This window comes from Puma concolor, chromosome D3 (genome assembly GCF_028749965.1).
Source record: "Puma concolor isolate L17-30 chromosome D3, mPumCon1.1.hap2, whole genome shotgun sequence".
NCBI classification, from domain to species: domain Eukaryota; kingdom Metazoa; phylum Chordata; class Mammalia; order Carnivora; family Felidae; genus Puma; species Puma concolor.
The window spans coordinates 17,514,217-17,541,572 of record NC_141678.1 but is presented as its reverse complement, the minus strand read 5'-3'; the positions used below and the strand labels follow the sequence as shown (position 1 = coordinate 17,541,572).

Sequence of the window (27,356 nt, the reverse complement as noted above, 5' to 3'; positions counted from 1 at the left end):
GGGCCAGGGAGTGGCAGGCTCTGCACTCCCTCACAGGATGGATGGATGAGCCCCCATCTCCGGGAGACTTTCCCCATGGCACTGGGGTCGTGACACAGTCCCAATCGGGCCATTGACTGGACACAGAGGGGCCCCACAGAAAAGTCACAGGGAACCTGGAAACTCGTCTGGCCCCATCTACAAAATGCACGCCGTGAACCCCCGCCAGATAAATCTCGTGGGAGCTCTCGGGAGGTTCCCGGGGAGCAAAGACCAGAGAATTCCAGAATGTTCCGAGGAGGCCAGGTGGTAGACAAGGAAAGAGAGTGGGTTGGGCAGTTCAGCAGGCTCTGAGTTTGAAGCCCCGCATGGCACCTGCCTGCTTGGAGCTTCCTCCTCCGTCCAGAATTTGACCTGCCTGGCTGACCTACCTGTGGGCACATTACTTACCTTCTCTGGGCCTCAGTTTCCTCATCTGTAATAGTGCTTAGAACAGTGCCTAGCCTGTAGTGAGGGCCATCTGTTTGCTTAATAAAAATTAAGCAAATGACATCCACCTGAGGGTTTTGCTCTCGATGGCAGGAGAAACCCTTTGTGAACTTGAGCCCCGACCTGTCCTGGGCCAAGGCTGGGCTTGCCGAGGAGGTCGGAGGCCTTGGGTGCCACAGGGCCAGCTTAACTGGGCCAGTGCTTCCACTGGCTCAGCCAAGTTCATTCCCAGTCTGAAAAGAGGCTTCGGTGGGGGGGTGGGGGTGGGGGGGACACCGAAGTCCCCTGGGCAGGGCCAAGGCTGGCAGGCCGAGTGTGGCTTCATCAGGGATCCAGGCGTGGGCTGAACACCGTCGGAGCATGAGCACCAGGCAGGGATTTGGAGTGTCTGTTTGTTTGCTCTTGGTTTTTCTGGACCTCAGGAGAGGAAAGAGGGCTCACATAATGACACCCCTCTGTCCATTCTCATTTGCACCACTGGCCGCTGGAAGCCCCCCCGCACTTGACCTCCCTTTCTTCCTGGCATTCATTTCCGTTTAGCCCCGTTCTCTATACTTCTCCCTCCCACCCCTGCTCCCACGGGGCTATCGTAATCCGTTCAGTGTGCAGCTTGTTATCTGGTGGTGTTCTTGCCAGATGTTTGTTCCCGTTTTGTGTGCGTGCGTGTTTTCGATGCCCTTAAGTGCTACTATGGTTAGGTGGTTTTAAGATGCTCCGAATGCCAATGCCGTGTGTACCATGCATGATCTGTCACTTCTAGAAGCTTACGGCATTCCCTGGTCCCGTCTCCCACAGTGGACCTTCAGGGGTCTCCAGCTTCCAGCCGTCAGCAGACGCATGCGTGTGCCTCCTTAGACCCCAGATCCTCGACTGTTTTAGCGCACACAATCTCCCCGAGTTCTCCTGCCCCTGTGGGCCGGCACCTTTGGCTTTTGTTAGAGGATCGACCTCCGGACCTCCGGGGCTGGGAGTGCCTGGGAATGCACGTGGGCAGGGTGGAGGGATACAAATGCTCGGCCTCCTGGATCACGACCTCCATTGTTCCCAGAGCACAAGCAAGGGCCAAGGGCACCTTCTGCACCCTTGACTAGCCTCCTCCCCTTCCTGATCCGATTTCTCCACTCCCGTATGGATTTTTTCCCGGAACACTTCCTTAATAAATCACTTTTGCAGGGATCCGCATTGGAGTTTGCTTCTGGAGAGCCCAAGCTGAGGCATGTCCCCGCAAACGGTACACACGAGTGCCCTGGTGCTTGGTGCCTTCCGGGGCTGGAGGGTGCCCAGGGGTTCACGGGTACCCGCAGGGTGGCCTGAGAGCCCGTGCCCCCATCCTGCCAGCCTGAGGGGTAGCCGTGCCAGCGCTGTATTCTTGCCACAGCCCGGTAGGCACCAAGTCTCATCCAGCCGCGGTTGTCATTGGCAAGTCTTGGAGCATGAATTTGTCACATGCCCATGTTTGGAGGTTTCCCTCCTATAAATTACCTGTTCATATGGTTTGAGGTTGTTCTGTTGGGGTTGCTGTCTGTTTGGATTTGAAGGTGTGTCTTGTACATTGTACATTTCTTGTACATTTCTCGTACATTGCAGATGGCACTCCCTTGATGGGTGTGGAGATGGTAAATATCTTCCTCCACTGGAGGCGGGGCGTGTGTGCGTGTGTGTGTGTGGGTGTGCCCGAGTAACCCATCGTAAGGATAGGGCCTGGGTCCCAGCACGGGTGAGGCCATGGGGTAGAGAGCTGGGGGTAAGACTCCCCCAAGCCCAGAGTGAGCCATCTGGAGGAACCGTAAATAGCCGTGTTGGGTCATACCAATGATGGCAGCATGTGGGTGTTAGAGATTGAATCGCATCCCCCCAGATTCATACGTTGAATGAATCTAACCCCAAGCCCCCGACACCTCCGAATATGACTGTATTTTCAGGGATATGGCCTGTAAAGAGGCGGTTAGGGTAAAATGAAGCCATCTGGGTGGGCCCTGACCCATCATGACGGGGCTCCTTGTAAGAAGAGGTCAGGACACAGGCACACACGGAGGCAAGACCACGTAGGACACGGGGAGAAGACGGCTGTGTAGGAGCCAAGGAGAGCGACCCTCAGAGGAAGCCTGCCAGCATTTTGATCCTGGGCTTACAACCTCCAGAGCCATGAGGAAATCAATGTCTGTTGTTTAAACTGCCCGGCCTGTGGTCCCCCGTGACAGCGACGCGGGCTGACTGATACAGTAGGCGTCAGGCTCCATGTTTCCAAAGCCTCGGGGGAGGACGACACCTCGCCCCTTGCAAGTCGTCTGTGACAACACTTCTAATGGGCTTGGCACCCACCACATAGAAGTGTCCAGTAAATCACGATGTCAGCAGTTAATGCCACACGTGCTTGCTGAGCACTTACTGTGCACCGGGCACTGAGCCGGGGACTGGTGAAGGAGGAGTGTGTGTTATCCAGCAGGCTTTTGGGGGGTGCTGGGGGCAGCAGGTGGGACACGGTCAGCATCAGAGGGAGAGGCCTGGGAGCTGGCCAGAGCGCAGATGAAGGGAGCAGTGGGGTCAGAACCAGATACTGATAGAAAACTGGTGGACACGGATTACGTCCACCCCTCCCTCCCCAAACAATAACAACAACGACAAGGACAAGAGTGGCCTTATGCGCTACAGGGATGTAAAATGCTTCACGCACATTACTTCGCCTCCCTGTGCCTCAGCGTCCCCATCTGAAAATGGGTGCAATCGTGTCCCGGCCCCGGAAGGCTGTCGTGGAAGAGGTGGGTAAGATGTGTGTGGCCCGCTGTCCAGTCACTGGAAGTGCTTAATGATCCGTGGTGAACTTTCCATGCCCCAGGCAGTGCCCCCAGAGCCCCTGGAACAAACACCGCCTCCTCAAGCCTCACGAGAGCCTGGGGGTAGGTCCTCGGACCAGCCCCATCGCACTGGGATTGCAATGGGGCCCGGAGGCCTTGGTCCCCGTTCGGCTGCTGTAACAGAATGCCGGAGAATCTGGGGCTTAAGCAACAGACATCTGTCCTCACAATTCTGGAGGCTGAGACGTCCAAGGTCACACCTGAACAACTTGCTTCTCCTCTCTGAGCCTCCATTTCGGGACCTACAAAATGGGGATGATAATACCTGCCCTGCCCACTTCTCAGGACTGCTGGGAAGGTGCGCTAAGGCCATAAAGAGAAACAAAGGCGTCCTTTGCTTCATACGTGTCCCGTAGATGTCCAGGCAGGGATGCTAGGGAGGAGGGGGCCTGGAGGCAGGACACTGTCTTGATGACCTGGGGAGTCTGTCCCAGGGGCCTCAGAACAGCTCAACTCCAGGCCTTATTCTAAATGGGTGTAAGTTCAGGGTCACAGGCTGAATCTGGGAGGCAGCCAGGGGAGTTCGTTTGCTCCCTGGGCTTCCTGGGCTCTCTGGGGGAGCTGGGGGACAGACTGGCCACAGGCTCACCTGCCTGCCTGGGCTGTGATGAACCATGTGCCCCAGACCTCAACCAGATGTCCTGAAAAGAAGGGCAGGGAGGTAGATCCCTGGAGGGGCTAGGACAAGGGGAGCAATGAGTTGGTGTCCTGGGGGGGCAGGAGGAGGGGTGGTGCAGACACGGAGAGATGAGCTCCACCTTCTGGAAAGCAAAGCGGTTAAGAGCAGGGCTCAAAGTCTGAGCAATGTGAGCTGGCCACCCGCTGACTGTGGGACAATAGCCTCACTTCCTCACCCTTACATTGGGAGTGACAGTAGCACCACTTCTGGGGACCTGGGGGGTTGTGTGAGCTGATACAATGAAAGTATTTATACAGCGTTCCGGGCTGTTCCAGGTACCCAGTCAACTATTACTTATCACCGCGGACTAAAACCAATAGAAAGTGTAACTAGATGTAGGCATGAAGAGTAACCAAACCAACGTAGAAGCCAGACCAGCTGGGTTAATACAGTTGCTGCCTCTGACCTGCGAATGTGACTCTGAGCTTCCTTGTGGCCACATCGAAAAGGGAAACATGATCAGTTGTAGAACCTGGATGACCTAGAATGAGGAAACAGCCCAGCCCATTGTTTCCCAGGGGAAACAATGTTGTTCCTTACCTTGAATTCTCCTGGGCATTTCTCACCAAGCAGGGGGCTTCATAAGGGGCACCCGAGGGAGGCAGTGGGCAGTGTCATGGACCAGGATATACACAGCATTGCAGATGTGATTTTCATGTGGAGCCCCTTCTAGGGGCCTTGAAGGAAAGGAGAAGGGAAGCCTGGGAAGGTGGCTCTGGGAAGGCAGCTCCATAGGAGGGTCAAGAACATGGGGCACCTGGGTGGCTCGGTCGGTTGAGCGTCCAACTTCAGCTCAGGTCATGATCTCGCTGTCTGTGAGTTCGAGCCCCGTGTCGGGCTCTGTGCTGACAGCTCGGAGCCAGGAGCCTGCTTCGGATCCTGTGTCTCCCTCTCTCTCTGCCCCTCACCCACTCATGCTCTGTCTCCCTCTCTCAAAAAATAAATAAACATAAAAAAAAAAAAAAGAATGTAATGAAGGTCTGAACTCTTAGGATTCAGAGCTAAGGCTTAGAGAGCTGGGAGTCGTAAGTGGCAGGACTGGGGACTGCTAATCCCCCGGGGAAACAGGGGGAGCCCAAGACACTTCTCACTTGGGATCCTTGGAGGTCCAACTTCCCAGCTGTGTGGCCTTGGGCAGGTTGCTTCACCTCTCCGAACCTCAGTTTTTGCACCTGTAAGTCAGAGCTGACCCTTTCAGGGCTGTAGGGAGCATGCCTCGCCAAGCACGTTTCACACATGCTGAGCGTTCAAATAAATGTTGGTTATGCGTATACGCCTATCGTGGATATATAGTTACACACACTTTTTCTCAGAAGCTTCCTGATTGTCTAAGGACTACAAATAGCTAGAATTTCATGGCTCTTTAGAATTTACAGTTGGCCAAGGGTTCATTGTCACTACATGTGACCCTCCCAACAACATGAGGGGGGCTTTCTTACCCCTATTTGAGAGACAAAGAGAAACAAAATCTTCGCCTGTGTCTCCCTTGACCCGCCCTTGAACCCAGGACTGGGGAGGCCAGTGGGGGGACCTATGGGTCCTGTGGCCTTCCCGGCCCCCTTCTACCTTTCCAGGCAAAGGCCATTTTAGGAGAGAGTGGAAGCCTGGGACAGAATAACAATAACAACAACAACAACAACAACAACAACAACAACAACAACGTGTTTACCCTGTTCTAAGAACTTTACATGCGACATTGAAACTTCACCACCATCGCATGATCCGGCCCATTTTACAGATAAGACAACTGAGGCGCAGAGCCGATAGCTGACTTGCCGGTGGTCACAGGAAGTTCGTGCAGACCCAGGATCGAGGAGCTGGTGGCCTGGCCAGGCCCCAGAGTCTGTGTCCTTGGCTCCTCTGCTGTACGGCCTGGGCTGGCACAGAAACGGGCTCAGGGCAGGAAGGGTGTGTGTCCGGATGGGCCGAGGGTTGACCTGTGATGAAACACTCCTCCAGGAGGACTCAGGGGGAGGGCACACGTCAACGGGGGACACTGATGAACTCAATTCCTAGTAGACTGAGGGGGCGGATGGACAGACAGGCCCAGAGGTTGTCAGCACCACTCTGTGCTGCTTTGGGCCCGGCCAACCCCCATCCCTGCCCGGAGACGGTGAGACATGGCCTGTGACCCCGAGCCGCTCCAGCCCGGCCGGAGAGCCAGACATGACGTTATCTGTGTCCAGTGCCTTTCTGGAGACGCAATGCAAAGTGCTCTCCACCCTCCTCTTGGGGCTCAGACGCCTCCCCTGTTGGCAGCGGGGGAGGGGGTGCAGAGACAGCCTGGCACGTTCCCTCATTCTCTGAACTCCGAGCTGTCCTTGAAAACTCAGCTCAGATCCCGCCTGCCCTGAGAAGCACAGGACTGGTGCCCAGGCTGGGGAGCACCCCCTCCAGGCTTCTTCGGGCTTCCTGGCCTTGCCCCAGCTCACCTCTGTCTTGTGCCCTGTGATTGGCCGTGAGGTCCTGTGGGGCGGGATCCTGGGGAAGCCATTTCCTTGTCCCCGGGGCCTGCACAGCCCGGCACAGGGAATGTGGACATGGTCATTTCTTCCTCGAGGACACGCTTGGTGGCTGTCATCAGACCGTGATTTCCGGGGCAGCGTGTAGGCATGGCGACCGCCGTGGTTCTGCAGACCTCGTTCAAATTCTGATTCCCCCACCCCCTGCCTGGATGGATGTCTTGGGCGAGCGTTCTCATCTCCCTCAGCCTTGTCGGTGCCCGTCATGGGGCCAAAGCAAGGGCATCCATAGTAAATGCTCAGCACGGTCCCTGGCCTCCATTGTTATCACGAGCACCAGTCACATTCCCCCCAGTTATGGGGGGCGGGGGGAGCCGTATTCGGCCCACCTTCTGTTTGCATTCCAGGGTCACAGGAAGCCCCCCGGGACCCCTCACTGGGCACCTCTGGAATATTCTCCCAGCCTGCAGTATGGCATGACACCCAAGCAGGATGGTGCTTTCATTCTGAATCCCTTGAGCCCAGGGCCCTCAATGGGATTTTCCAAGTGGCTTTTATTTAATAAAAGCAAAAGATGACTTTTCTGCAATAAAATACCACCTCAAACCCATTAAGGACCAGTAATGCATTTATATGGTGGAAGGTCAGCGTTATTTATAACAAAGCATCGACTGGCAGTCTCACCGGCTGAGCTTCTGGTTTGGTTCCCATTCGTCAGGATGGGGAGAGCCTGGGTGCTGGAAAGTGCATGGGCTCTGGGCTGTCGGAGCCCTGGGTTCCAATCCCGCGGTTTACCCCAGGCCCTAACTGAATCACTAATATTTTTTGATCATGTGCCAGCACTGAAGCAACGTGCCGTATTTCTGATGCCTGTAATTTTTACACCCATTCTGTTTGGTAGTGAGTATTCCCATTCTATTGATGACGAAACTGAGGCTCCGAGAGGAGAAGTTGTGTATCCAAAGCCACAGAGCTGGTAGGTGGCCAAAGCTGGGTTTGAACCATGCCCGTGAGACCACCTCCAAGACCTCCCAAACTTGCAAACTCCCCAGACTCTCAGTCTGTTCTTCCTTAGGTTGGGAAAATACCCAACAACGTTGTTATGGGAAGTGGGGAAAATACCCAACAGCGTTGTTATGGGAAGTATGGTAGGTGCTCGGTGAATGCATTTGTGTCTGTCTCCTCACCGGGCTGTTGTGACAGCAGGTCTGTGTGTGATCCGCGACACCCACAGGGCCCAGGGAATGCCAAGTGAGCAGGATGCTTCTCTCTCTGGGCCTCAGTTTCCCAGATCCCAAACAAGAATCACAACACCTGCCTCAAAGAGCCCCTGGAAAGACAAACTAAGGGAATCATAGTTCTTGGCACATCGTGGGTGCTCAGGACCGTTCCTTTTCTGTCTTCTGGGTGCCTCGAGTGTTCTGGGTCTGCCCTGGCAGAAGATTTGCATCGAACCATCCACATGCTCTCCCCTGTGCCTTCCCTGCACCCACCCCTGACTCAGAGTCTCATCTGTGGATGTGCTTGGGTGGGGAGGAGGTGGGGGTTGGGATGAAGGGTCCAGCCGTTAATCTGGGTTCACGGGGCTCTGTCACCTTCCAGCCTCCAACCTCTGCTTTCTCCTCTGTAAACTGGGAGTAATGACAATAGATTGTATCTGTGGCTCTGAGTGCACCCAACCCCTGGCTCTTGGACCTGGGTCCAACCACTGCCTCCTCATCTTTCCTGCAGGTGTTCCTAGCTGTGCCCTGGGACCGATTGGCCAAGGACCCCACTGGAGAGCTTTGGACACCCTAACAGTGAACGGTGAGGGACTTTTGCGGTCTGAACAAATGTCCAGAGGGCACCCGTGGGGGACCCGTGACGAGGTAGGGGCACTGGAGGATGCCAGCACAGCTGTCTCCTGGGTTTTGGAAACATGGCTGGAGCCACGTCCACAGCGTTTTTCACCCCTCCTTCATGGCCCTCAGCATCATTGCAGTTCTGCCATGATTTGAGGAGCTTGATGAATGTTCTCTCCCTCAGTGGACTGTAAGGGGAAGGGGAGGGTCCCCGAGAGGCAGCGACCATGGTTGTCAGGAGGATAGACCCTGAAGCTGGGGTCTGACTCGTGGCCCCGCCTCCTCTCAGCTGTATGACCTTGGGTAAGTGACTTCAGCTCCTTAGACCTCCGTTTTCCCATCTGTACCATGGGCTTTGTGGTGAAGCAAGTAGTTAAGCAGTCAAGATACTACGCCGGCCCGGCTCAGTGTCAGGCAGGACACTGTCGGTCTTGCTGGTGTTGGTCAACCTCTTAGAGCCAGTTCCCCTAACGACTCCTGTCTCTGCTCACAGAGAATGGGGGACAAGGATTACAACACCTCCTTCTCCTACGACGAGGAGTACTCGGATGATTTTGAACCCATCGTGGTTTTGGAGGAGTCTTCTCCCCTGGAAGGCAAGGTGACCAGGATCTTCCTGGTGGTGGTCTACAGCATTGTCTGCTTCCTCGGGATCCTGGGCAACGGGCTGGTGATCATCATCGCCACCTTCAAGATGAAGAAGACGGTGAACACCGTCTGGTTCCTCAACCTGGCCGTGGCGGACTTCCTGTTCAACGTCTTCCTCCCGATCCACATTGCCTACACCGCCATGGACTACCACTGGGTCTTCGGGACGGCCATGTGCAAGATCAGCAACTTCCTGCTCATCCACAACATGTACACCAGCGTCTTCCTGCTGACCGTCATCAGCTTCGACCGCTGCATCTCCGTGCTCCTTCCCGTCTGGTCCCAGAACCACCGCGGCGTGAGGCTGGCCTGCGTGGCCTGCGTGGTTATCTGGGTCCTGGCTTTCTTCCTGAGCTCTCCGTCCCTCGTCTTCCGGGACACGGCCCACGTGCATGGGAAAACGTCCTGCTTTAACAACTTCAGCCTGTCCGCGGCCGGCTCCGCCCCGTGGCTCGCTCGCTCCGGGCTGGACCCCGCGGGCCTCAGCCGCCACACGGTGGTGACGGTCACCCGCTTCCTCTGTGGCTTCCTGGTCCCCGTGCTCATCATCACGGCCTGCTACTTCACCATCGTCTGCAAGCTTCGACGCAACCGCCTGGCCAAGACCAAGAAACCCTTCAAGATCATCGTGACCATCATCACCACCTTCTTCCTCTGCTGGTGTCCCTACCACACCCTCTACCTGCTGGAGCTCCGCCACGCCACCGTGCCGGGCTCCGTCTTCAGCCTGGGTTTGCCCCTGGCCACCGCCATTGCCATTGCCAACAGCTGCATGAACCCCATCCTGTACGTCTTCGTGGGCCAGGACTTCAAGAAGTTCAAGGTGGCCCTCTTCTCCCGCCTGGTTAACGCGCTGAGCGAGGACACAGGCCACTCCTCCTACCCCAGCCACAGGAGCTTTACCAAGATGTCATCCATCAACGAGAAGGAGACCAGCATGCTCTGAGCCTCATCCGGGAACCCCCGGTGGACAGGCACTCCGGCCTCGGAGGCCCAGAGCTATGCCTTCCAAAGACCACCGCAGAAACCCCCTTCAGCACCCACCAACGCCTGCTAGAGTTTACACGGGGCTGACCAGTGCTTTGAGCTGGGAGTCCAGGGCTCGGAACTCCGTCCTCCGAGGGGCGTGGCTGACCGGGCAGGCCAGGGACCGGCATCCCATGCTTCTTGGGAGACCTGCCTTGGCTGACCCAAAGCAAAAAAGGGAGCATTCTTAAAAGCGCTGCCATGAACCGGGATCAGCATAAGACAGAGGGATTAAGCTACCTATTCCGTGCTCCCCTGGAATCACAAACACGCCACGGGGCGTATTCCTGGCCTGAGCAGCAGAGGTCAGGGCCAACCCAGTGTGATGCAAATCGCCGCCTCGCCCCACATGCCTGTGTCACTGGCCAGGCAGAAATCCTGCCGCCCGCCCGCATCATTCCTCCGGGTGAGGGCAAGTGGAGATGCACAGGTTACCTGGGAGAGGAAGGTGACACAGGCACTCGCGAACTGCCAGGACCACGCACCTGGCTTTCAGATCAGGTGGGAAGACAGAGGACAGGTCCTGAGGAGCCCTGTGGGCTCCGTGAGGGCAGGACATGTGGGGCCTGGGGGAAGGGGTGGAGAGAGTGGTGACCGTGCTCTGAAGATGCGGGCCGTGGGACGGCAGGCGCGGAGCCCCTCCTGGCGCGGCCATGCTGTCTTTTCTCACCTGGGACTGACGCCTCCCTGTGCCACAGTGTCCTTGTCCCATTTACAGATGGCAAAGCTGAGGCTCAGGGAGGGTGGGGAGTAACTCGCCCACTGACACACAGCCGGCAAGAGGCAGAGGTAAGATGTGAAGCCAGCTCTGTCCGGCCCCGGAAGCTCTGTCTTGTTGTTGTTTGTTTTCAATGGCTAATGTATCTATTGAGAATATTCTAGACTGTAACGGTAGCCTACATTTATTTAGTGCTCCCTATGCTAAACTTATTCCTCCCAGCAGCCTTGACTTCCCAGTTATTACTTCCCTTTTACATATGAGGTATCTGAAGCTCAGAGAGGTTAAGTAACCTCCCTGAGGGCGTCCAGCCGGTCCCTGCCAGAGCCAGCATTGGGAACTAGGTCTATCTGACTCAAATAAGGCCTCAGGATCAGGGTTTTGAGAGAGGCTTGGGGTTTTGACCACAAATATTGATTCTTCAGCAGATTAATCTAAACATTTCCTTGGCCTATACATCAGCTTTGCAAATAGTTTTTGAAAACGACCCAACATGGCAGAGAAAATACTCTTGGCCTCCAGTTCCCTCGACATCCATCCACACGCGCCCGCCGTGGTTCCCAGCTCCTGCGCCCCCTGAGACCTCCGGGAAGGCAGTGGGGAGAGAGAGGATGGGCAGGAGGTAGTCGTCGGTGGGCCAGGGGCCCTTGGCCTCCCAGCGTCCACGCTCTCTTCCAAACGCCATCATCGTGAAGCCAATCCTCCGACAAGATGCAATGAACAGATGTAATGTCTACACGGCGCTGGGCAAGTTCCCGAGGCCCCGGGCTGTTTGGAAATCACACCTCATTAAGAGACAGACTGTTCCTTCCCTTCTTGGGTCATTGTGCTTATGATGAGGCAGCTCTGAAGTGACCCTAAGCCAGGGCGCCCAATGGCTTCAAGAAATCTGAACTTGGACCGGCTGGGAGCAAACACAGGGAACTTTAAATATTGCCCCGTGCCCCTCGTCATCCCCCAGCCCCGGCCCCAACTTCACAAGGGAAGCAACGAGATGGCATGGGACGTCTTCCAGACCCCAGAGACGGTCACCAGCCACGCAGGCTCTGACCCCCAGGTGATACTTGTTCAGGCGGGTCCCTCACTCCTCCTGGGCCGCGCGACAAGCCAGGAAACCAGCTTGTTGGAAAAGCTGATGAGCAGGAGTAGAATTCAAACCAGCTGTTTTCCTCCTTAGGGTTAGGCCTCTTTCTGGCTGCCCCACCAGTGGTTCCCCATTAAATACTTAAATGCAACCGTGGCATCCTCCTTCATCTTGTCCCTACAGCTTCTTCAAAGGATCTCACAGATGCAAAGGTCCTGCGGCTCACACAGCGTGCGTGCCTGCGTGACTCCGCAGGCAGCCAACGTGCTCTGGGTCTGACTAGGCCTCCTCTCGGGGCCGGGACTCGGGCCGATGGGGGCGGTCATCGCTGCTTCCTGGGTGGGGTTGGTGGGCCAAGGGGGTCCGGGGAAGCGGGCACAGGGACAAGAGCCGAAGGTGGTGTTTGAGAGGGAGGGCTGAGGGAAGCACGGAGGAAATGCAGAACAAAGATAAAGGAAGGGGTCTGGCGTTTATTTAGCACCTACTAGGTGTCGGGCTCACAATCTCATCAGACCCTCAAAATGGTCCAATGTGAAGAAGACCATCAGAGCCGCCTGGGTGAGCAGGGCGGGAGGCTGGGCTTGCAGACCCCATCCTGTCCGGGCTCACGCGGCCGGTAAACGGTGGGAGCTGGGCTTTGAACCAGGTCTGCGCCCTGAAATCCCAGCGTCTTGGGCCTACGGGAGGAAGGAGAGAGAGGGAGGGAAAGGGGACGGAGGAGGGGGGTAAGCCAAGGGATGAGGGGGAGGGGCTCAGGAGGGGACAGTGACCCTGATGTCGTGCTGGCTGAGGAAGGAGTCTGCCTTAAGCCTGCCCGCAGAGTCAGCTCCGGAGGGCTTAGGCTGGGTGGGAGAGGATAGGACCAAACAGTGAGGGGCGCCTGGGTGGCTGTCGATTTCGGCCCAGGTCATGCCCACATTTCGTGAAATGGAGCTTCACGTTGTGCTCAGCTCTGACAGTGCAGAGCCTGCTTGGGATTCTCTGTCTCCCCCCTCTCTCTGCCTCTCTCTCTCTCTCTCTCTCTCTCTGTCTCTCAAAATAAATAAATAATAAATAAATTAAAAAAAAAAAAAAAAGAACCCAACAGTGAGAGCCATCAGGGTCTCTCCCATTTAACAGATGAGGGAACTGAGGTTTCGAGAGCCGCCCTTTGCTGCAAACCGAGGTGGCATTTGCTCGCTTGGAAGTGGTCTACAATTCCCCAGCTCTTCCCCCTCCCGTTCTGCCCTAGCGTGCTGTGCCCTGGCCGGAGCTGGGGCGCCCCGGGCCCGTGGTTGCCAAACCCTGGATTTGGAAAATTGCTGCTGGGGATGCCTTCCAGGACCAGGAGGAACCAGGAAGCCACTTGTCCAACCGTGAGAGAATTGCTTTCTCCCTTTGAGGACAAAGTTGCTTTTGATTAGAGACTGAAGCAAGAGTGGGCTCCGTGCTGGATGTTCCTGGCCCCCAAGACCCCCATGCCTTCCCCGTCCACCTCCCAGAGGGGCAAGCGAGGCTCAGAGAAGTGGAGAATGCTGCCCAAAGTCACACAGCAGTGTTGCGCGGCGGCTGGAGGAACCCCCAAATTCCCTATCGTTCCTTAAATTTAGGACTTCAAAGTCACTGCATTTTGAAAAGCATTCCCTCCTCTTCTCTCAGTTCCTTAGCAACCAAGGACGGGAGATTGTCGGGGACTTACTCAAGATAACACTCACCCATCCCCCCCAACATCCACCCACCCATCCATTTACATAACCGTTTCTATAGCCACCCGTTCATCCATTCCGTGAAAATCTATTTCATAGCTTCTCCTTGCCCGGCCCTGTGTTAGGCACCAGGAACGCAAGAGTGATCGGGACATAGACAGTCTCCGCCCTCATGAGCCCATTCATTGGTCAGTGGGAGAGACAGCCAACGAGTTTTTAAAAACCACACCCTCAACGGAAAACAGCCACACTAAGTGCTACACACGCATTACAGGGAGATCCGACCGACCCTGTCCGAAGACCGGGGAAACCTCCTCGGGGAAGAGATGCTGGCGTTGAGACGGGAAGGATGGGTGGGCGCTGATTGGGGGTGGGGTGCGGGAGAGGGTGCTTCAGCGGGAGGGAACAGTGTGGGAGGAGAGAGTGGTTGCCCGGGACTGAAGGAGGCTGGGGGCTGCAGCAGAGAGCACAGAGCAGACGGGATGGCGAGCAGGGCGGGGGGGGGGGGGGGGGGCCAGGCGCAGGGCAGGGCCATGCTCAGCCCTGCATATTTGCAATGATGCCCGATGCCCGGGGCCCAGCTGGGGAGGACAGGTTGGAGGAGGGCGGAAGGGAAAGCCAGGAGGCGGCTACGGCGTCCACATGCGTGCAGTGGGAGCAGAGGCAGAGCTTGAGACAAGTGGACTATTCTAGAGACGCTTAACAGCTACCCGAGCTTTCTCGGGGGAGCGGTTAGCGGAAAGCCAACCCAGGGCCCGTTTCAGCTGCACAGAGGCCTCGGTGCGTTGCTTTATTGATGGAAATTAATTGTAAATATTATTCAAATTCACCTCCCAGTGCACAATTACATTTCTCAGGGGAGCCCTCTGAGCACATAATAAAACCCTATAAATAATACATATATTAACCTACGAGGAACAGAGGCCCATTAGTGCCGCAATTGCGGGTGGCGGCCGGGGGGGATTTATGCGGACAAGACGCTAGGTGCTTGGACTGGGGTTCAACTTTGGAGGTCATCTGACCTCTGTCCCCGGGATCTTCCAGAAGTCGCTCCCCCTGGGAGTTGGCCAGCTATCGCTCTGGAATCCTGGTCATCGGGCAGGGGGTGAGGGTGTGTGGCGCAAGGAGAGCCGTGGTGAACGAAGGAAGAAACGCAGGCGTCCGAGACGCTTCCCTTGTGCTCAAAGCTTAAAGACGGCAATACCAACAACATCAATAGTGGGTAATATCGGTTGAGCATGCCCCGGGTTTGGGTCTCCTCCAAGCACTTTGGTTTCATTTTCTCATTGAATCCTTAACAACAGCCTTTGCGGTAGGAGCCATTACTATCCCCACGTCCAGACGAGGAAACGGAGGCTCAGAGAGGCGAAGTGTCTTGCCCGGCGTTGCACAGCGACAGAGCTTAGTAGCAAACCCCAGTGCGTCCGATTCTAAAGCCACTTGCAAGTGCCAAGTGTCCTCTCAAGAGACTCCTCCCGGGGGAGGGGAAGGTACACTCCCTGCCCGGTGTCAGATTTTAAGGAGGTGGGAGTGGGGGGCGGGGGGGGGGGGATCTGGCTTTTTCCTTTCAGAGGAAGGAGACGGTGTCTGGGTGGGCTTGTCGTTTCCTCACAGCCCTGGGAATCTTAAAAACCACATCTCTTCCCATCCTCCTCACTTACAGATGGTAAAACTGAGGCCTCTTTGCAAATGAGATGGGGACACCCCCCCCCCACGCTCTCCCCCCGACCTCACTGGCCGCTGTGAGTGAGGTGTGTGGGGAAATGCCCTCGTGAGCCACTTTCCTGAACACCAGCATTCCGGAGACCTGGGCACTCACGGGCTGCGGTCTTCATGGCTTGTCGATAGGGGCTTTGGTGCCCATCTGCCCTGAAGGACCCGTCTCCAGGATCCAGGGGTCACTGGGGCATTTCCAGCAGAATCCTGGCTAACGGGGAGGCAGGAGGCCTTGGAAAACCCTTGTACAGGGCAGAGACAGACTGCGTTTGGGACATAAACGTCATCCCTCACAGCTGTCCTGGATGTGGGTGACAACGCTGTCTGTCCGGATCCAGGTAGCAGTTACGCGTCCGTCCTTAGACATAAAACCTCATTGGTCTATGCATAGATGATTACTGCCCTTCACTGTAGGAAGTTAGGCCTCCATAGAAGTATTTTGAAGAATACGTCTTAAAATACAATTTGAAAATGAACTAATCTATGGCGTCTGCAGGAGTGACCCCCCTACCTCCTTTGGCACTCTGGACAGAACCGGGTCTGGGAGCATCTCTCTGATTCAAGAGAGCAACTCAGAGGGAGGCGGTCCCGGCAGGGTCCCTCCAGGGTGGCAGCATCTCAGGAGGGACTGAGCCCTCCCAGGGGTCGCCCCAGCCCTTTCCCCTGACTCAAAGGGCCCTTGATGGCTAGGACACAGGGTCACGGGGGCTCGGGTGTCAGAATGCCTGGGCTTGAATCCCAGCTCCACCATTTACAGCGTCTAGGGTTAGGGGTAGGGTGAAGGCTCTGTGACTTGGACAAGCCACTCAACATCTCCAAAGCCTCAGGTTTGTCATCTGTAAAATGGGCCTAATAAGAACCTGCATCCCAGGGTCGCTGGGAGGATTAAATGAGATGTCGCGCACAAGCACTTAGCAGCTGCCGGGCTCGCGTGGAGCACCCACTCTCATCAGCCTCCCCACTGGTCTCCCCGCTTCTGGCCTTGCCCCCCACAACCCACCCTCCTCGAAACAGCCTGAGTGAGCTCCCCTCCCAGAGCGCAGCAATCCCAGTCCCTTACGGTGGCGTCCAAAGCCCTAGAGGAGCAGCACACCCCCCCCCACCTTCACCTCCCGCTGCTCCCCAGCTCAGGGCTCCTCCCTGCCTTTGCTCTGGCTGTTCCCAGACCGCTGTCCCCTCTTCTGTCAAGTTTCAGCCTCTCCCTTACAGACCCCTCCCTGCAGGTAAAGCAGCCCCGTGTCCATTCGCTGTCTATCAGATCCCCTGTTTTCCACTCATCATACTACTTCCTTTCCATCTGGAAGAAGTTTATGCCGAGTCTGTCCCCCTCCTGGGTGGGGAGCTCCATCAGGGCCCCGGGGAGAGGGGGGAGACGGGGCCGCATCTGCCTGGCCCACCTCTGTAGCCTCAGCACCCAGAGCAGGGCTTAGCCCAGGAAGTATGCTCACGATCCTTTGTGGGACAAATGGGGAAATAACCACAGACTGACGTTATTTTTATCATCATCGCCATCATCGAGTTTCAAGACGATCACTGTTACAATACTCCATTTCCAAAGTGTTTTCACGGTTTTTCCTGTCCCGGTGAAGCTTGCAGGAGGGAGCTAGCTCCCACTTCCCAGATGTGGCGACCCCATGTCACTTGGATCAGAAATGGAGAGGCCGCCACAGGGTCCTTGCCCTGGCACCATCAGGAGGGCTCCCAAATGAAGGCGATTTCCATTCAGTGCTTTTATCTCCCTTGGCCTTTTCCTTTCCCCTTTGTCTGATTAATTGCAGCCGGAAAATAAAGGAACCAGATGCCTCCCCTCCCACCCTCCACACCCTCCCCCCCCCCCCCCCCCCCCCGGCATTGTTTTGTAGTTCTTTCCGGACCCGGACCCTGTTAAGAATTTGGCTGGTACAACCATGACCACAAACTTCCTGTGTTTATCCTTCCACTTAGAAATCATGGCTGGAGCAACCAACTGGGCGCCAGGTCTGGGTTGGGCACCGGGCGATGCTTCAGCAGGAAGTACAGCCAGATGCCTGATGCCCAAGTATCCCTGGAGCCCAGATGCCTAGCTCTGGGAGAGGTGGATCCCAGGATTATCCTTCCCTTGGTTTCCACCGTGCAGATGTTTGGTGCCCATACAGCAAATATCTGGATGACTGAATGAGTTTCTGGTTGGCTCCCAGATGTTGGAGCTTTGGAGCAAGGACACACACGGGGATGTGGGAAAGGGGGCTCTCAGCCATGGCTGGTGGGTGGTAGTAGCTGGTGAGCTTCTGGTTCAGACAGTTTCCTATGCCCAGGCCACGGCCCAGACCCCAGTGCTTGGCTGGGAAGCAGGGACTCATGATGGCACGAGAGGCATGGTGACAAGCAGCCAGAGGCCATGTCCATCCATCACCTCATTTCATCCTCATTAAAAACCTGCAGGGTATGGGGTGCCTGGGTGGCTCAGTCGGTTAAGCGTCTGCCTCTTGATTTCGGCTCAGGCCATGATCTCACGGCTCGCGAGTTCGAGCCCCGCATTGGGCTCTGTGCTGACAGCCCCGGAGCCCGCTTGGGATTCTCTCTCCCTCTCTCTCTCTGCCTCTCCCCAACTCGGAGATGTGCACGCACCTTCTCTCTCTCTCTCTCAAAATTAAATAAACTTAAAAAAAAAAAAACAGAAAAAAAAATCCCTGCAGGGTAAAACTACCTTCTCATTAGAGATGAAGACGTTGACATTCAAAGGGGGGAAGCATGTTTCCCGGGACCACACTGACGTCCTCCCATTGACTTTTACTGAGCACCTACTATGTGCCAAGGACTGTGCTGGGTTCTGGGGCTACATCAGCAGCTCCCACACTGACTTTCATGAATCTTATGACACATTAATACATAAAAGAGATAGGATTCGAACCCATATCCATAAAGCTCTCTGGCTTTTTTTTTTTTTTTTTTTTTAAGTTTATTTATTTGGAGAGAGAGAGAGCATGGGGGAAGGGGACAGATGGAAAGAGAGAATTCCAAATGGAGCCCAACGCAGGGCTCCATCTCACAAACCATGAGATCATGACCTGACCCGAAATCAAGAGTCGTGCGCTTAACGGACTGAGCCACCCAGGGGCCCCTAGCTTTGTGACCCCTTATATTCTCCCACTAGATATGCTGCTTCTTGAGTTAAACAACTTAGGTCCAGAGGGGTTAGTACAGAATGGAGAGAAGAGCTTTCTGTTATAACGCCTCACACCTCCCGGGAGTCCGAGAGAGAAAACTCCCATCTTGGCTGGGAGTTGGGGTGGATTCTGGGAACCGGGATGCAGCCGGCAGCAATTGCTTTCCCTCCCTGACGCCTCAAAATAGGACGGTGGCTGATGCCACTCCTCGTCTCCTTTGAAAGTCCGGCAGGGAGATGGTACCACTTAACCCAAAAGAGCGAGCTTTTCAAGGTGAAATCGCAGGTGTGGGGGCAGATGGACGGAACAAGAAATGGGGAATGGAGTGGGTTCCATGGTCCCCTTCCAGACTCACTATAGGATCAGTAGGTCTTTCAGCTTGCTGGGCTCTGAAATGTCACCTTTTCCAGACCAAAATGAAAGGAAAATCACTTATAATTCCAGAGATCACCCAGGTATAATCACTATTAGTATTTCAGCTTATGATCTACAGCCTAGTCTGTGTGTCTTTATACTTCAATATCTATCAGTCTAGAGAAAAGATTTGTATGTATATATCATCTGTTCCATAACATTTGTATCCATTTACAAAATAAAAAAATCTTTTATTTATTTTTTATTTTAGAGAGAGAGCACGTGAGAGAGGGAGAGGGGCAGAGGGAGAGAAAGAGATTTTTTTTTAAGTTTATTTATTTATTTTGAGAGAGAGAGAGAGAGAGCAGGGGAGGGGCAGAGAGAGAGGGAGACAGAACCCCAGGCAGGCTCCATGCTGTCAGCAACTTTTTTTTTTTAACCTTTTAAACAAGTCTGTTTATTGAGAGAATCTGAAAATAGTAATAAGGCTTTCGACAGCATCGAACAAATTTTCAAGATATTAACAGTATGAAATGTTAAGGATTTATTTCAAAAAAAAAAAATCCCAAGTTTTCTTTTTTCAAAATTTTTTTAACGTTTATTTTTGAGACAGAGAGAGACAGAGCATGAACGGGGGAGGGTCAGAGAGAGGGAGACACAGAATCAGAAACAGGCTCCAGGCTCTGAGCTGTCAGCACAGAGCCCGACGCGGGGCTCGAACTCACGGGCCGCGAGATCATGACCTGAGCCGAAGTTGGCCGCTTAACCGACTGAGCCACCCAGGCGCCCCAAAAAATCCCAAGTTTTCTAGATCATTCCAAAACATGCTGCTTTCAGACTTGGTCTTTTTTTTTTTTTTTTTTTTTTTGTCTCAATGAATGACCTGAATTCTGAATGTCGCTCTCTTTTGGACCTAAAGCGGGGAGCTTGGGTTCGGCTCTCCTCTGCCCCAGGGAGGCGGGGCGGTGGGCCTCTAATCGTGCCCGGTGCCCGTGGGTAGGTGGTGGTGAGGGCCCACCTCCCTTTCCGGCCCCACGCGACTGCTGAGCCCCACAGATGCTGAAGCACGGACACGGGAGACAGACACAGCCCGCCGTGCGGAGACCCCTGGCCAAGGGTGGGGCACGTGTGGCCCTGGAGCCTTGCCAGCGGCTCCAGAATGCGGCACGTGACCCTCCAGAAGCACAAAGCACAGCCCCGTCCCTTCTGTCCCTGAGCCCAGATCAAGAGTTGGATGCTTTCCCCCACTGAGCTACCCAGGCACCCTTAGAGAGGGAGAGAGAATCTTAAGCAGGCTCCACGCCCCTTGTGGAGCCCAACTCGGGGCTCCACCCTATGACCTTGGGATCGTGACCTGAGCCGAGATCAAGAGTCCGGCGTTCAGCGGACTGAGCCACCCAGGCGCTTCTATCCATCTTTTAAAAATCAGGCATTGATTGGGGCGCCTGGGTGGCTCAGTCGGTTGAGCCTCCGACTTCAGCTCAGGTCACGATCTCACGTTCCCTGAGTTCGAGCCCCGCGTCGGGCTCTGGGCTGATGGCTCAGAGCCTGGAGCCTCCTTCCGGTTCTGTGCCTTCCTCTCTCTCTCTGCCCCTCCCCCATTCATGCTCTGTCTCTCTCTGTCTCAAAATAAATAAACGTTAAAAAAAAATTTAATAAAAAAAAATCAGGCATTGATTACTCAAGCGATTGCCAGGCTGACCCAGAAGAAGCACCACAGTTAATTAATTTAGCCAACCCCCTATTGACGGCCACGTATGCTGTTTCCTTTTTGGAAGCATTATTTCTCTTGTTCTTGTGGCTCCCTGATGGGTTCGCCCAGGAAAAGCTACCGTAGAGCTGAGATTCTGACGCCAGGCACGCAAGCCCTGCATGGCCCACAGAGCTAACGGGAGCTTTCTGCCCACTAGCCCAGCCTCTGGATACCTTCTATCCCTTCTCCCTTCTTCTATCCCTAGCAGCAGAGGGAAGAGCTCTTGAGGCTTTAAGAAGAGGTCTGCCAGCCAGGTGGGCAGCGATCACACACGCAGGCTCTGGAATCCGGCCAGTTTGGGCAAATGACTGTTGCTGTCTGAGCCCTGGTTTACCCATCTGTAAGATCCAGGGTGTAATAGAAACGCCTCGCAGGGTTGCAGGAGGATTCAATAAAATAATCCGTGTAAAGAGCTTATCACAGCACCTGGAAAATATTATGCGCTTAAATAGTTGCTGGCGCTCGCTGTTGTCATGTTCGATTCAAGTTTTTCCCTTTTACTGGAGCTACGAGACTGCATTTGCTTTGTTATCTCTGGGGGCCATGCCTAATCCAGGCCAGTGATTCAGGAGGCTGCACAAATCTGCCTAAATTATATATTGGGGTTGCGCAGCAAATGCTTGCTACAATTTGACTATGGGAAGAAAATGTAATGTATTTGTAGCCCACGTGGTCTTGCTCATGCCGTGGCTCCAAACCCCTCCCCTCCGTCACCCCGCACTGGCAGAGAACAAAACAGAAAACAAAAAAAGTTAAGCTTTACTAACGTTATGGGTTGAATTGGGCATCCCCCCCCACTAAAATTCACATGGTGACATCCTAACCTCTCCAGACCTCAGAATGTGACCTGCTTTGGAGACAGACCCTTTACAGACATAATCCTGTTAGAATCAGGTCATCAGGGTGGGACCTAGTCCAGTATGAGTGGTGTCCTTCTAAAAAGGGGATATTTGAGTGCAGACACGTAGAGAGAAACGGTATGAAGAGACACTGGGAGAAAGCCATCGACAAGCCAAGGAGAGAGGCCTTAGAATGAGCCAACCCAGCCGGCACCTTGATCTTGGCCTTCCAGACGCCATTATCTGTGAGACAGTACATGTCTGTCCTTTAAGCCACCCAGTCTGCGGTGCTTTGCTACTAATGTAACCAGTTTTAACATTTCTGTTCCAATGTTGTTTTTACAGGTTCCTGAGCTGAGTCTCCCTTGGATAAACACTCTCACCCTCTCCCAGATGCCGCCCTCCCCTGCCTTTCTCCCGGGGTGGCTTGGAGCACATGGGGGGTGGGGGCGGGTAGGGCCTGCTCTGACGTCTCAGGAGACCGTGGTGAAGTGTAGAATTCGCCGGGACCCTGTGCCTCCTAGTGAAGAGAGATAGATGTCTCCTTTCTCCTTGATCCTGCACGTACAAGTGGAAACCCATGGAAAGAGAACCCAGCTCTGGGCGTGGCTGTCTAGTGTCTCCTGGGCTAACCCCCCCCTCCCCCAGCCCGGGTACCCCGGCTCTGCTGTCCTCCCAGCTTGGATAGGGATGAGGCATCCCAGCTTGTCTGAAGGTCACCCGTCCTGCCCCACGGCTGCCTGCTGGCTTTCACCCACACCCATGCCACACGAGACCTGAGAGTGCCCAGCAAGGCCAGCGAGGTGGGGCTGTGGTCTGGAAAAACCCCTGCCCTCGGTGTGTCAGGAGCAAATCTGCAAGAGGGGAGACCAAGCAAATGCCTGGCCAGTCCTCTCTCCAGAGTCCCTCTTCCCTTCCTCTACAAATGCTGGTTCTGGAAAAGAAGCAGCTTTTCTTCTCCTCTGTCTTCTCTACTTTTCCATCATCCAGTGGTAAGCCTCGGGGTGGTACAGGAAAGGGGGTCTGCTGCTCACCCCGGGCAGAATCCGGGAGCTGGGCTTCCAGGCACAGCTTTTGTGTGCTAAGGGAAGAGAATAAAGGAAATTGGAAAATCCACCCCCCTCGGGACAGTGGCCTGACTTGAGTCCGCCGGCTGGCTGCATCCTCCCCTGTAGCCCGCCAGAGCGGAGCGTCACCCCCTCCTTCCTCTCGTGTCACAGATCCCACCCCCTCCCATGCGCACGGGCTCTCCCGGGCCAGTCGGTCAAAGATCTTGTATTCAGAACACTATCAAGCACAGCTTCCATAACTTCCAGAAAAGCCCCCCATTACCATTGCTTCTCAACTCCTTCTGCAGCTCCCAACAGGCTTTGGGGCTTACGATACTATTAAGACGGTTATGTGGGGAAATGGAAGCTCAGAGAGGTGCGGCGCCTGCCCCAGGTGAGCCGGCTGGGAGCCACCTTTGACTTCAGGCTTCTTATGGTCACACCTTGAAGATCGCTGCCTCAATGCGGCCCGGGAGGGGGGTGGTGGCGCGGCTGTGAGCGGGCTCCAGTCACAGTCCCACGTCGTCTTCTGCTCGCTTCCGTCTTGCTGCTTACCGGACTTCTGAGAAGCTGGGGATGGGCCAGCAGCGAGGGAGGGGTTTGGAAAATCTCCATGCGGAGGGTGGTGCTCGTGGGATCCCCTACGGTTCACAATGTATCTGTAACGGGATTAGCGTTGCCTGGAATCCTGGCCTGCCCTCCCTTCCTGAACAATCTGTATCCCCTGGGTCTAAGCGTTGCCAGGAACGAGGAACCCACCCTGGGCCTTTTTTTGAGAGAGAGAGAGAGAGAGAGAGAGAGAGAGAGAGCATGAGCGGAGGAGGGGCAGGGAGAGACAGGGATGGAGGATCCGAGGCAGACTCTGTGCTGACAGCAGTGAGCCTGGACTCACAAACCGTGAGATCCTGACCTGAGCTGAAGCCGGACGCTCAATCGACTGAGCCCCCCCCCCACCCCCCCAGGTACCCCGAGCCGCACTTTTAAAGGGGAGGAGCCAGGTACTCAGGGAGGTCAAGGCATGTGCCCACGCGACGCAGCTGAAGAACAGTGGTGCCAAGACCCGAGTCCAGGGCTCTGGCGCTCAGCACCCACCTGGGTGACCCTGGCCACTGAGTGCCCGCTGCTCGGTGTGCATCAGTGTTTTCGTCTACAAAATGGAGGGGCAGCTCAGGGGCTGAAATGAGATGCCAAATCAGGGGGCAAGAGACCCGTGCTTGAGTCCCAGCTCTGTTTTATGGGGTCTCCGTGTAACCCTGAGGTCATGTTCCCTTTCTGGGTCTCAGCCTTCCCTTCTGAAAAATAGGAAGGGGAAGGAGATGGGTTTTGCCAAGAGTCAGTTATCAGCAATTAGCATATAACATATAACCTACCATGTGTCGGGCACTCGAGACACGTAGCATTTCACGGACCCCTCCCCAAGCCCTGGCAGGTCGGCATGGTTATCATCATGCATATTTTACGGGTGCAGAGACTCAGGTCCGCATGTTGGCGGAGGCTTGCCCTTGGCAGGACAGCCTTTAAGGACCCTTTAAGCCCTGACATTCCAAGACTCCAGGCAGAGGGTTTCGGCAGATGAGGGTTCAAATCCTTCCTCTGCCGCTCCCCAGTTGTGTGATATTCTGGACAAAATGCTTCAACCTATCTGAGCCTCAGTTCCTTTATCTGCAAAATGGGTCCATCGGATCCGTCTTGCAGATTTCCTGAGATAATTAATGATCTGCTACAGGTCCGCTGTCAGGCTCATGGTACAGAGTGGTTCTTCCTGCTCTTTCCCGGCCAACAGTCAGGGGGTGCTTGAGAGGAACTACACTAAGCATGGAGGCCAGAAGGATTCCTCCCTTTCCCAGCAAAATCCCGCCTGCCCCTCCCTCGCTTCTGTTCTGCTCTGCCACCTTCAAGTTCCAGCGGCTGCATTTAATTGGATTTAACTTAATAGTTTTATTGATGCCTTTTAGTTCAGGGGACAAAGAGGCTTCTGGGTAATTTGCACGTTTCTAACAAACCAAATAAAGAGCTGATAAGCATAAACAAGTCCATTTTAATTAGATTAAGAGAAGCCTTGGCTTGGGGCCGGCAAACCACAGAGGAGCTGGAGAAAAAAGGACTCGGATTTTAGACTTTCTGCTTCCTGGGGTCCCCAGAGCACTCTGCACTGACTCCCTTCTCATGCACCGTGTGCTGAGGTGTTTGTGTCCGTGCCCTGTTCCATACACCGGACAGAAGTCTCTCTCCACCACCACCACCCCCCCACCACCTCCCTTGCTTCCCCACCTGCTGCTGTGTGCTGCGAGACAGGTGGTACGACCCTCTGGCTTGGTCTCAGACCCACCCAAGTTCAGATCCCTGCCGCTTCCATATTTGTCTTGAGCAATTCATTTAAAACTGTAAACCTCAGTTTCTTCAGCTGTGAAAGGGGATCGTGGTGGTGTTTATCCTGTAGGGTTAGCGTGACAATTACATGCTGGTCAATTGCCTCCTACTTAAAAGGTTCCCCAAGGCGGCAGCCACTGATAGCCAGAGTCAGGATGAGGGCGGGTCCCAGCCAAGTAAAGGAGCCAGAGGGTATGATATTTGGTAAGTAGAGGGTCAACTAACCCAGCCAAGAGGACCCAGGAGACAGCTTTGTCGACGGAGAAAAGAGGCAGAAGCTGAAACAAAACCAAAAGCATTTATGTGGGGTCTCGGAGTTACAATTCGAGGAACACAGATTTGAGTACCAACCCGAATAGTGTCCCTCCCACCCCTACCACTTGCAAGACAAAAGTCAAGGTTTCTGAAAGATAAAAGGGAACGTGTGTTTCTGTGTATGTTGTTTACAAAGAATTCTGATTGGTGTTGGCGGCAGAAAACTACTACTGGCTGAACATAACTGGTTTCAAAGCAAAGTCTCTTACTGTTGCAAGCTGCACGTGTTACGACCCAGTCCTCGGGCTATTTGTGGTTTGGCCCCGTTCACAAGTTCACGGGTCCACCTGGTAAGGACGTGCATAAGGCCCGCCTCCTTATGGCCTCCCGGCTCAATTTTATTTATTTAATTTTTTTAACACTTATTCATTTTTGAGAGACAGAGAGAGACAGAGGATGCGCGGGGAAGGTTAGAGACAGGGGAAGACACTGAATCCGAAGCAGGCTCCAGGGTCTCAGCACAGAGCCTGACGCAGGGCTTGAACTCACAGACCCAAGAAATCATGACCCTAGCTGAAGTCCCTGACGCTTAACCGACTGAGCCACCCAGGTACCCCCTCCCGGCTCCGTTTAAAAACGCTTTGACATAATCGACCCCTCTTTATTTGACTTTTTTTTTTTCTTTTTTGGCAGCTTTTTAAAGATTTTACAGCTTTGACTTTTTTACAGCTTCCAGGTGGGGCTTGAGGAATGGCTAGGGGTTGCCTGCAGTCATGCTTCCCAAACTTGACTGCACGTGCAGACCCCCAGGGATCTTTATCTTGTTAGGATGCAGATTCTGACTCGTGGGGCCTGAGATGGGTTTCACGTTTCTGATTGCCTCTCAGGTGATGCCGCGAGGCTGTTCTGAGCATCCTGCCTTAAATAGCTAGACGCCAGGCGTCGGCGGGGAGTCGGGATCCGAGACCAGTCTGACCCCAAAACCTGCCTTCTCATGAGCCCACCAGGAAGATGAGGGAACAGGTACGTTGGGACATCCGGCAGGGGAGGTGGGCCAGGGGAGCTGTAGCCTGGGAAACCTCCTTGGCATTTCTTTATTTTATCCTGAACTTCTGTGACTGTTTTGCATTGGACGCTGCGCTGCATTTGAGCCTTTTCCGATATAAAAATAACCGTGTCCGGTATTTTCGCTGCAAACCTTGTTGTTGTTGTTGTTGCCGTGTAACTAATTGGCCGTAGCGAAGTTTTGCCGTAAAAGAGAAAATCACGAAGAACACAAGAAGGGCGTTCGTTACAAAGGATATCACGAAACACAAAAGAAGACAAAATGAAAATTCTGCTCTACTGCGGAATAACAAAATATTTGAGTGCATTTCAAGTGTGTGTAGAGTCATGGCAATCCTGTGGGAGTAATCAATTTTCTGAGTTGTACCTGAGCACTTAACTTCAAAGTCTTTTGTTCGTACTGTCCTACTTGTCGTTGTTGTTGGTTCGGCATCACACATTTTCTTCACTGAAATGTCTTCCTTCGTTAAGAGAGGTATCCGTTTCCCCATACCAGGATGCTTTGGGTTGTGTCGTGAAAGGCCTTGTACGCTATCCTTTGTTCTTGGCACATTGTCACAAGTGCATTGGTGGACCTTTTAAAGTTCTGTGGGAAATGTGCGTTCACAACTCTGTGCCTGGGCATAGCCCATTAGGAGGGCTGAGATCAGTGGGGAAATGGAAGGGTCGACCAGTTGATAAAACCAACGAGCTGTCAAACCAAACTCTCAGCCGGCTATTTTGTTTTTTAACTGTTTCCAGCAAAATTGCCTTACAGCCGATGAGGTCCGCAGGAAAAATGTGTGTTGTAAAGATGCTTATGGCAAAAGTACTTAGAACCAAGATCGCAGTCCCCTCCCTGAAGATTCTTCTAGTACAACTGATAGTCTAGAAAGCAGTGACTCCCCATATGGTCCCACCAGTGGGTGGTGGGCATGTGTGATTGCTGGGCTGGACACCCGTTTACTGGCTCTTCCTGGGTCTGTACTGTCTGCCTTGGGCCCCGTCTCAGCCTGACTGTGTGAACTCCGAGAGGCGTGTGTCCTGAGACGCTTGAGGTGGGTTTTGTTAATGCAAGAATCCTGCGTGGAGAACGTTCTATAGGAAACCCCTGGCACCGTGCCTCTGATTCTATCATTAGGGCTGGAGGCCTGGGCTCCAGGGCTGGCCTTGCCTCTTAGCAGGTGTGTGACTCGCTTTTCCAGCCCTAGCTTCCTCGTCTGTAAATCGGGGCTTATGACAGCACGCCCCCCACGGCTGTTTTGAGACCTAAGTGAAAAAGGGGGGTGTACGACTGCGGGCACACCTGCCCATTTTAAGTGCTCACTAAGCATATTGCTGTCACAATTTGAATATAACCGTGT

The 27,356-nt window shown here is 54.4% G+C and overlaps 1 protein-coding gene across 8 annotated transcripts in view; it reads left to right on the top strand.

Moving 5' to 3' along the window:
* The window catches only part of CMKLR1 (chemerin chemokine-like receptor 1), a 48,297-nt gene extending 36,365 nt beyond the window's left edge, over nucleotides 1-11,932 (top strand). For 7 of the 8 annotated variants that reach the window (XM_086681878.1, XM_086681884.1, XM_086681880.1 and 4 more), the window contains 2 exons: nucleotides 8,196-8,270; nucleotides 8,799-11,932. In XM_086681878.1, coding sequence (XP_086538004.1) covers nucleotides 8,802-9,899 — 1,098 coding nt within the window. In that variant the 5' untranslated portion in view covers nucleotides 8,196-8,270; nucleotides 8,799-8,801 and the 3' untranslated portion in view covers nucleotides 9,900-11,932. The remainder of the gene's footprint in view (nucleotides 1-8,195; nucleotides 8,271-8,798) is intronic. The other variant, XR_015242307.1, reaches the window with a different exon arrangement.
* Nucleotides 11,933-27,356: the final 15,424 nt, after the last annotated feature.